At 37.0% G+C, this 11,333-nt stretch overlaps 1 protein-coding gene across 1 annotated transcript in view; it reads right to left on the bottom strand.

Annotated features, from left to right (window-relative positions):
- Positions 1-985: 985 nt before the first annotated feature.
- SNX4 (sorting nexin 4) overlaps positions 986-11,333 on the bottom strand; it is a 71,581-nt gene continuing 61,233 nt past the window's right edge. The window contains exons 12-14 of the mRNA XM_047734759.1: positions 9,393-9,538; positions 7,311-7,425; positions 986-2,170 (exon numbers count right to left, since the gene is read on the bottom strand). Coding sequence (XP_047590715.1) covers positions 2,123-2,170; positions 7,311-7,425; positions 9,393-9,538 — 309 coding nt within the window. The 3' untranslated portion in view covers positions 986-2,122. The remainder of the gene's footprint in view (positions 2,171-7,310; positions 7,426-9,392; positions 9,539-11,333) is intronic.

Below are 11,333 nucleotides of genomic sequence, written 5' to 3'. Positions count from 1 at the left end.
TTTTGGATGTAAATGAAGGTTAAGTATGACTTCAGTTAATTTTAATGCTTTGACTATACCAACTGCATCACTAGTACACTGTCAAGATGAAATCTTCTCTGTTACTATTTACATTAATGTAATGAGTCATTTTTCTTCAGTCCTTGTATTTTTATATTTAGCTTTGCAGATTTAAACCCCACTCCTCTTTAATAATTCATTTTAGCATTCTGATTTTTAAACAGTTTTGAAAAGGGTTATTGCACTTATTTTCTTTATACTTATCCTGGATAGTACAAAAAATAATTTCCATCATAAAACGTCTTTAAGAGTTTTTTGTTTTTTTTGAGGGGGTGGGTGCCTGCATGCTCAGTTAGTAGAGCATGCAAACTCTTAATCTCAGGGTCATGAGTTCAAGCCCCACATTGGGCATGGAGCCTACTTAAAACAAAAAACAAGTTCAAGAGTTTGTTTTTGTTTTTTCTTTTAAAAGGAATGATTTGAGCTACCAAGTGAAACTTTTTAAAAAGTCAACTCAAGTCAAGATATTCCTAAATATACATATAACCAAGTGAGTATTTGCATGATTTAGAAAAAATATTTTTCCTAATTAATCTTTTAAAACACAGGTAACTATGGCCTTCTCAAACTAAAACAGCTAGTAGAAAAAAAAAACTACTACATTTTACATTTAGTTTAAAGTTAGTTTTGGAGAGAAGGTTTTGATTTTTAAATGCCAAATGAAAAGCTATTTCATGAGTCAAGAGATGATACAATTCAGTGGAACGAAATAAGTACCTATAAAGATGATCTTTGCTTCTAGCAATATTTTTTTAAAAAATAAAAAATTTTATCTGATTTCAGCATCTTATTTTTTGAAAAACCCAACATTTTGGTAAAATTAAAGAAACACTTCAAAACATAATATAGCACGTATTATTATTTTCTCACAGGGCATCAGATACTAATATGTATAGGTAACTTTGTTAAAATAACAAAAATCATATGAAGATCAGCACAATACTTCATTTATTTATTGTATAAGTTTGGCAAACAGCACAAAAATCCAGCAACATTTTAAACATGTAAAAAAGTCAAATGCTGAACAGTACTGGGGATTTTTTTCACGTAATTAGCAATAATGAGAACACATTTAAAATACTGCAAAGCTAGCAAAATGAGGGTGCTTGGCTTCTGAACATATACCACGAACACACACACACACGGAAACAATATAATTTATCTTTACAAAAATTATAGCCAAGCAATAGAAAAGAAGGATGTTAATAATGAAGATACTAACACGTATGTTTACTACATATATCTCATACATTGAAATGCTACATCTTGTACCCTGAAATGCCATGTGTAGAGAGCCAAGCAGAGTAAATTTAGGCTCATCACTGAGGTTAAGAATTATCAGAGAAGAATTTAGTGCTTATATGTAACATATTCAATTAAAACTTTCTATATAGCAATTCCTGGATCATAACAATGTGTTCCACTATATATCAAAGAAGTTGAATCTTCTTTGTTGGCAGTATAAAATTTCTGACCAGTATCAAAATTGTGGCAAAACACAAACTGAAGGCATTTCCTAGTGTATGCAAATATTATAGGGGGCATCAATGAATGCGGAAGAAAATCTTAAAATTTCACACTCAGTTTTTGCTGAGCTTTGTCAAACCAAACAGCTCAATATAAGGCAAGAAAAAATAACCCCCTGTAAGAGATTAGTGGGTCTTACCAAGTAAAGATAGGAATTTATCATAAGGAAAAAACTCCCTACATAAACAGGTTGGAAACAACTGGCATTGAAACAAACAAATTACCTAACATTTTAACATTCATTCAGTCATTGGTTCAGAAGCCTGACAAACGATCTATTGGTATATATTATCAAATTAACTTTTTGGAATCAGCACCAGTCCCCAAAACCTCAAATTATAATATTTAAGATTCATTAAAATACATTTTTTTTGTGCTGTATAAACACAACTACAATCAAATTAAAGAAAGTTGAATAGACTCAACTTATATATATTTTTGTGTATACTGGGTAGCAACTTAGGTTTTTTTTTTTTTATTTACTTGTGCTTCTGTTCTGGGGCACTTTGATTGAAGAGAAATTCATTTCACAAGATTACATCTTGCTAAAGCATTCCTTAGCATTGGTCCAAACTTGAATTCCCTAAAACAAAACAAAACAAAACAAAAAACAAAGAAAAGAAAAGAAAACTTTAAAATGTGATTTTGGAAGGATTCTGAAAGCCAAAGTATCTGGCTTACTAGTATGCTAAATTTCACTTTCTGGAACAACTAAAAAGTCCAGCAAATATGACACTACTTCTGGCGATGGCTAATAGAAGTGAATGTCTAATGCTTCTGAGAAAAGAAAGAGAATTATCTGCATAGCCTATCTTCAAGATGGGGAAAGACCCACTACAACTTCTCTTTTTAGAAAACTGAGTTTTCAAGAAAACTGAGTTTTAGAAAACTGAGTTTTTCATAAACTCATTTACTCATATCACATGACTGCATCATTTCTATTTGTAAACCAAACAAGTTTTCAGGCAGTTTTTCTATGTAATACTTAAAACAAAAGGGAAAAAACCTTATTAGTTCAGCAACTAAATAAAAATTAACAGAATTTTTAAAAAAATTAATGGCTTATTAAATTATTAGTCTAACAACTAATGTTTTGATAAAAACCAGTAACAGGCTAAATTATCAAATTCTTCTCAGTGGTTCTAACACGCTATTTAGCACAAAGTTAATATAATATACTTAATATGCTTAAACAAAAATGCATGTATATAAAAATAAACTTTATAATCTAACAAAGTGGTAGAAACAAAGGTGTTTTGCTTTTAGCAAACAAGATATTCTCAAATATTCTCAGTATTCTCAAATAACTGCTAATTCATGAAGAAGCAATATTTTAATACTTAAAGCATGTCAATATTTACCAAGTTATCAAGGCTTCAAACACAAGAAAAAACCAAGAATCTTTTGTTTTTCTCCTCCTGATGAAATACGAAAAGCAAATTTAAAAAAAAAAATCCTTTAGGGCGCCTGGGTGGCTCAGTGGGTTGGGCCGCTGCCTTCGGCTCGGGTCATGATCTCAGGGTCCTGGGATCGAGGCCCGCATCGGGCTCTCTGCTCAGCGGGGAGCCTGCTTCCCTCTCTCTCTCTCTCTCTGCCTGCCTCTCCATCTACTTGTGATCTCTCTCTGTCAAATAAATAAATAAAATCTTTAAAAAAAAAAAATCCTTTAAAATATCTCCAACTGGCTGGATAAAGTAGTATCTGATGAGAGTATTTGTTGTCAGAAAGGGTAAGAGATCTAACGCACTGCTCTAGGAAGATCTCCATGAGACATCAAATGGGCAAATGAAAACAACACCGCAGAGCATGTAACATAGTCCTGTTTTTGTGGGGAAGAGGGAAGTGTGTATTTTCTAAATGACTGTAAATGTACAACAACATCTGGAAGGATACACAAGAAGTCTGTAACAGTGGTGAGGTGAGGTTTCAAAAGGGAGTTGGTGCAAGAGGAGAAGAATTTTTACCTAATATGCTTCTGGATTTTCATAATTTTTGCAATAAGAGTATGTTAGTTTTATGATAATTAATTTTTCTGCTCTGATCTTTATTCAATTCCTACCTTCTACTAATCTTGGGCTTTGTTCTTTTTCTAGTCCCTTAAATGCAAGGTTAGATTGACATTTTTCTTGTTTCCTGAGGTTTAGCCTGTTATCACTATAAATTTCCCTCTTGGAACTGCTTTTGCTGCATTTCAAAGATTGTGGACCATTGTGTTTTCATTTTCACTATAATTACCTCTTTGATTTCCTCACTGACTTACTGGAGGTTTGGTAGCATGCTATTAGCCTCTGCATATTTGCATTTTTCCTTTTTTTGTTGTTGAAGATTTTATTTATTTCAGACAGGAGAGAAAGTGAGAGAGAGCATGAGGGGAGAAGGTTAGAGGTAGAAGCAGACTCCCTGTGAAGCTGGGAGCCAGACGTGGGACTCAATCCCAGGACTCCAAGATCATGACCTGAGCTCAACCAACTTAGCCACCTAGGCGCCCTCCAGTTTTTTTCTTGTGACTGATTTCTAGTTCATACAATTGTGGTCAGGAAAAATGATATTATCTCAGTCTTAAATTTTTTTTAAAGGATTCTAGAGAGAGAGCACGCAAGAAAGCACAAGCTAGGGGGAGGAGCAGAGGGAGAGGGAGCGAGGAGCTCAATGTGCAGCTTGATCCCAGGATCCCGGGATCATGACCTGAACCAAAGGCATAAGCAACTGAGCCACCCAGGCATCCCAGCCTTCTTAAATTTTACTGAGACTTGTTTTGTGGCCAAATGTATGATTATTCTGGAGAATGTTCCATGTGCACTTGAAAAGAATGTATATTCTGTTGCTCTGGGAGGTTATATTCTATATATATCTGTTAAGGCCATGTGGCCTAAAGTGTCACTCAAAGATACTGTTTCCTTATTCATTTTCTGTCTTGATGGTCTACCCACTGATGTAAGTGGGGTGTTAAAATCCCCTACTACTGTTGTCTTATCATCAATTTCTCCCTTTGTATCTGTTAATATTAATTCACAGTGTTCCAGTGTCTGGAAAGCATTTACAAGTGTTCTATCCTCTTGTTGGACTGTTCCCTTTATCATGATGTAATGCCCTTCTTTGTCTCTTGTTACAGTCTTTGTTTTAAAGTTGGTTTTGTCTACTTTGTCTGATATAAGTATTGCCACCCTTGCTTTTTTTCCCCATTTCCATTTGCATGGAACATCTTTTTCCATGTGACAATTCTTAAAATTCAAAAAGATAAAGTAGCTTAAAAATTAATCAAGTATTTCTTGATTCAACAAATTAGAAAATTCACTACCAAAAAGGTTGACCAAGAAAACACTTAAAAGTGATCCTTGATTTTTAAGTGCTAATATTAATACTTCTTATGTAAATTTTTTAAAAGATTTTATTTTTTTATCAGAGCAAGCACACGCAGAGGGAGCAGCAGAGACGAGACAGAAGTAGGCTCCCCACTGAGCAGGGAGCCTGATGGGGACTTGATCCCAAGACCCAGGGATCATGACCTGAGCCAAAGGCAGACACTTAAGCAACTGAGCCACCCAGGCATCCCTGTAAGTATTTTGTTTTGGTTTACTACTACTACAATATAGTCACTTGATTACATGCAATTGCCACTTTGGATAGCTGACATTATAACGAAGTATGGTATATCTGAAAAGTTAATGCTCAAGTAAAATAAACAAAATATAGATACCCATATCCATCTGAGAAAAACTAATATTAATCTTCTCTTCTCCTACTTAATTTTAAGTTCATAAAAAAAAAGAACACTGCAGATTTTCAAATATAAAAATCTATTCCACTTAAGGAAAAAAATACATGATGAAACTTTATAGTACTGTTCTTGGGAAACAGGGTGAATACACATCTTTTTAATCTCATGTGCGTATACTGGCTTCCTATAGTTATCATAGGACACATGAGTAGATACACAAGTTATGCAATGGTATATCCAAATACACCTACAGTGTTATCTTTTTGATTCAGAGATTAATTTTCAGCACCCTCAACCATCCCACCCTAGGTAAAATGGGGGAGAAAAGTCCTTTGAGCCATTATATAGTCTGCATTTTACTTTGTAAAAGCAGCAAACGGAAGATCGCAAGGAGTTTATGAACAAGTCTTTTACAAAAACAAAACAAAACCAACTCAAAAAATCTGTATTATCTTTCAGACCTCCCAAGATTGAAAAAAGAAAGATTAGAAAAAAGATTAAATGTGAAGCAATCTGTGAAGCAGGGAGGCAGCAGGAGTTGGCAGGAAGAGCAACAGATAAAAGCACTATCAAGCTGTGGGGCACCTGGTTGGCTCAGTCCTTGGGTGCCCTGACTCCTGATCTGGGCTCAGGTCATGATCTCAGGGTAATGGGATCGAGTCCCGTGTCAGGCTCTGTGCTCAGCATGGAGTCAGGGATTCTCTATCTCCCTCTGCTCCTCCCCTTCCCACTCGCACACTTGCTTGCTTGCTCTCTAATCAATAAATGAGTAAGTAAATAAAGTCTTAAAAAAAAAACCCACACATACTATCAAGCTGCAATCATACTCACCCATGGGCATGTGCAGACGGATCACTCATGATTTTAACGTATCTTAAATGACCTCAGAGATCCACTATGTGAAGTAACTTACACTTGAACTCGGGCACAAATATGAATTTGCCCAATACAAAAGGAGCCCACGTTGACTAATGCTAGAGTCTGGTGTTTACATCTTAACATGTCTTTGCTCTCTACGCTACTGCTGGTGATACCAATTGGAAAGAGCTAGGGAAGTGATGATGTCTAGCTAGAAAATACACATTTTAGGTGAATTAAAGCACAAGTTGTTTATATGAGTATGATTTTTCCCTCTAAGAAGGTCTTTATAACTGTGAGAAATCTTCTTGTTATACGAGTTACAGAGATAATGCATGTTAAATCTCTTGGTAAATGGTGACGAGCTAAACATTATGTAAAGCATTGGTACTAATGGACACACAGGTAGATCATGGGTCCTAAAAAAGAAGGGATGTTTTGGGGCGCCTGGGTGGCTCAGTGGGTTAAAGCCTCTGCCTTCGGCTCAGGTCATGATCTCAGGGTCCTGGGATTGAGCCCCGCATCAGGTTCTCTGCTCGGCAGGGAGCCTGCTTCCTCCTCTCTCTGCCTGCCTCTCTGCCTACTTGTGATCTCTGTCAAATAAATAAATAAAATCTTAAAAAAAAAAAAAAAGGGAATGTTTTATATTTTCTTCTTACCATAGCATTTTAAAGATTTCAGCATTGTCAAAACACTTATTTAAACAGAATAAGCTTCCATGTTCTTATCTTCTACTATGGATATCAGTCACATGAAAGACTTACTATGACAACAAACCATATCATAACCATATTTCCCCCAAACAATGTTTAAGCTATTTTCCAATCACAGTACTACAGATCACTGTTAGGAATAGTATCTTACCCCCTGTCCAAGAACATCATATAATCCAAGTAACGTTGTTGGTACATATTTTCAAATACTAGATATAAACAGGCATACAAATTTGGAACTTCAGGTGAGAGAAGACTTAATAGTTAACATTCTGATTATAATACTCTTTCAAAGTTAAGTAAAGAAACTGGAAAACATTCTGGAAAGGGGAGAACAACGGGCTTTAGAATAATAAACACTCTGGTCCAAATAAGAGAAACCAATTTTAAAGAAATTTGCAAGCACTTCTGAATATACTTGAACATTCACCTACCTTTTTGCACATACTGATCTGCATGACTGCATAGCTTATGAGGGCCTCCTTTAAATCATGGTTCTTTTGTTCTTTGAAGCGTTCAATATCAGCCCAAGCATTTTTCACAAATTCTCTGAAATAAAGTGTGTAGTCATCATTATTATTCAAATTCAGCTCACTATATTATAAATTCTAATAACCAGTTCTCATTTGCTTTGGTTTTTATCTATATGGAGGAAAAAGCTATCATCTGTATAAGATATTCTATTTTTCTCTTCCTAAAAATCATACTAGGAGAAGCAGCTGAGACAGTCATACATTCGTCTACATTTTAATAATCAATATTCTTGCCACAAGAATCCCAGCTTTAAATTATTCCTATAAAACAGTATGGATGGCTCTCTGAACCAGCTCACAAGCCTAACAGAGGCCAGGTGAAGTCCTCCTGGGGTCACTAGAAAACACACACTCTTTTGACAAGATATATTATGTATCACAATTATTATATACTTGCCCTTTTTTAAAATAACTTCATGTGTTTTTTGTTTTTTCCCAAGATTTTATTTATTTATTTGACACAGAGAGAGAGAGAGAGAGTACATACAAGCAGGGGGAGCTATAGGCAGAAGGGAGAAGCAGGCTTCCCCCTGAGCAGGGAGCCTGATATGGGGCTCAATCCCAGGACCCCAGGATCATGATTTGAGCCAAAGGGATGCTTAACTGAACCACCCAGGCGCCCCTATACACTTGCTTTAAATAACCAGAGTTTTAAAAATTCTGAGAGGCACTTGTCTCTTTAAATTCCATCCATAAAAGTTTGCTTTTACATATTTGGTACAAACAGTTCTAACAATTAACAAAAATACCTCAACACCAATGACAGATACACTGTTGGTCTGCCTTCATCTACTTATCATCAGATGAAAAACAACAGCAAGGAAAATAAGCAAAAAAGCGATGCCAGAACTTTTGACAGAAGCATTTCCAGAAATATTTATGGAATAATTACATGCCAAGCCCAATGCAAGATGTTAAAACATAAAGATGAAAAAGACAAAGTCATTGGCTTTGAAAGGCACTTAATTTAGGCAGGGACAATCACAGAGAACAACTGACGACCCAAAACAAAACTGCCATGCTATCATGGCATGAACCAAGGGCTATGAGAGCCTGTGAGGCTAGCAGTAAAAGGAAGGAGCATGAGAGCTGGGAAATGAAGAACGATCAGGCTTCGTCAAGTGATGGAGAAGAAAGGGTGAAAGGAATGTGCAAAGGACAGAAATTAGGAAAAGTGCAGGAACCTAATATTATAAGTTGAAAGTCTTCTTACTCTTTTCCCCCATAATAAAACTGTTTCTATAACATGATTTTCTTTTTTTTTTTTTTTTAAGATTTTTATTTATTTACTTGACAGAGAGAGAACACAAGTAGGCAGAGAGCAGGCAGAGAGAGAGGAAGGGAAGCAGGCTCCCTGCCAAGCAGAGAGCCCGACGCGGGGCTCGATCCCAGGACCCCGGGATCATGACCTGAGCCAAAGGCAGAGGCCTAAACCACTGAGCCACCCAGGCGCCCCTATAACATGATTTTCGATCATTCAAATTCCTTAGGAATTCAATCACTACATTTTATTTCTTTAAAGATTTATTTATTTATTTATTTATTTGAGAGAGGGGGAGAGCGTGCATGAATGGGGGAGGGGCAGAGGGAGGGACAGAGAATTTGAAGCAGAATCCACGCCTCGAGCAGAGCCTGACACGGGGCTCAATTCCACAACTGCAATATCACGACTTGAGCCAAAACCTAGAGACAGACACTTAACTGAGCCACCCAGGTGCCCCTCAATCTCTACAGTTTAGAAGAACCATTATGGAGGCACCTGCCTGGCTCAGTCAGAGAAGCCTGTGACTCCTGATCTCAGGGTTCTAAGTTCAAGCCCCACACTAGGCATAGAGGCTACTTAAAAATAAAATCTTAAAAAATAATGCCCTGGAAAAATAGGCTATAATGCAGGAATGTTAATGAGGTAGGGACAAGGTATTAAAAAAAATCTGCCATGTAGTTACGTATGTCTAGCTTTGTTACACATCTCAGCATTTTTACCTGCCTTCCAGATTTTTAGACTTTAACTGTTGTTCTCCTTCATTTATTTGCTCTTCTAGCACCTTTATTCTGGCTTCTCTCTGCTCTGGAGTTTCTTGACCAAAGAGCTTGGTAGTCATTCCCTTCAAAGAAAATGTTCTCACAGTCTAAAAGGAAATAAAACAGGTGAGTGGATACACAAAATGTGCCACATATGTACAAAGAATTATTATTCGGCCTGAAAAACAAAGGGAATTCTGACACATGATACTACAAGGATGAACCTGAGAACATTATGCTAAGTGGAAATAAACAAGTCACAAGACAAATACTGTATGATTCCACTTAATGTAAAGTATCTAGAGCAGTCAAAGTCATAGAGACAGAAAGCAGAACAATGACTGCCAAGGGCTGGAAGGAAGGGAAATTGATAGTTGATGTTTAATGGTACAGAGTTTCAATTTTCAACAGGAAGAGAGTTCTGGAGGTTGGCTGCACAACGATGTGAATGTACTTACTACTACTGAACCGTACACTTTAAAATGGCTAAGATGATCCCTAGTATAATCATTCTTTAACCCATGCTCTTGTAAAACTGCTTTTAATTCATATCAGTGTAAATTCAATAGGTGTACTAATTTTTTCCCACTATTTTGTAAGCTTGAAATCATAAGACTTTAAAAAGAAAAATACAGGGGCACCTGGGTGGCTCAGTGGGTTAAACCTCTGCCTTTGGCTCAGGTCATGATCTCGGGGTCCTGGGATCGAGCCCCGCATCAAGCTCTCTGCTCAGTGGGGAGCCTGCTTCCCCCCATTCTCTCTGCCTGCTTCTCTGCCTACTTGTGATCTGTCAAATAAATAAATAAATAAATAAATCTTAAAAAAAAAACACACACAGAAAGAAAGAAAAATACAGATGCCTGGGTGGCTCTTGATCTCATGGTTTTGAGTTCAAGCCTCACATTAGGTGTAGAGATTACTTAAAAATAAAATCTTTCAAGGTAGGTAGATATATACATATATAAATAGAAAAAGGAAAAGAGAAAAACCCCAGTTTAAAAAGAGAAAAAACCAGTTTAAAAAAATGGTTAAGCTGACAAATTTTGCTATGTATATTTAAACCACAATTAAACATTTTTTAAAAAAAGAGAAACAGGGGCGCCTGGGTGGCTCAGTGGGTTAAAGCCTCTGCCTTCGGCTCGGGTCATGATCCCAGGGTCCTGGGATCGAGCCCCACATTGGGCTCTCTGCTCAACGGGGAGCCTGCTTCCTCCTCTCTCTCTGTCTGCTGCTCTGCCTACTTGTGATCTCTATCTGTCAAATAAATAAATAAAATCTTTAAAAAAAAAAAATCACAAATAGGCAGAGGCAGGCAGAGAGAGAGAGAGAGAGAGAGGAGGAAGCAGGCTCCCTGCTGAGCAGAGAGCCCGATGTGGGGCTCGATCCCAGGACCCTGGGATCATGACCCGAGCCGAAGGCAGAGGCTTTAACCCACTGAGCCACCCAGGTGCCCAATAAATAAAATCTTTTAAAAAAAGAGAGAGAAACAAAAACTTTTGCCATTTTCCCTGTACCTCAGACAGAAGCCTCTTAAGTCTTATAACCAAAGGGGCTCCTAATATGATTCCTAACACTGGAATAATATGGAATAGTCAAAAAGAAAAAATTCTAACTGAACTTCTTATCGAATGGAAAACTTCTACGTGAAGTATTAGGCAAGTTATTTCTTTAGATCAGAGGTCATTTTTTTTATATTTCTTTAGGGCATTAAAAAATAGATAAAATTGGGGCGCCTGGGTGGCTCAGTGGGTTAAAGCCTCTGCCTTCGGCTCGGGTCATGATTCCAGGGTCCTGGGATCGAGCCCCACATCGGGCTCTCTGCTCAGCGGGGAGCCTGCTTCCTCCTCTCTCTCTGTCTGCTGCTCTGCCTACTTGTGATCTTTGTCTGTCAAATAAATAAAT

Source organism: Lutra lutra, chromosome 1 (genome assembly GCF_902655055.1).
Source record: "Lutra lutra chromosome 1, mLutLut1.2, whole genome shotgun sequence".
In the NCBI taxonomy this organism is placed as follows: Eukaryota; Metazoa; Chordata; class Mammalia; order Carnivora; family Mustelidae; genus Lutra; species Lutra lutra.
Note: the sequence above shows the minus strand (reverse complement) of the source record. Positions and strands in the feature narration are given on the sequence as shown.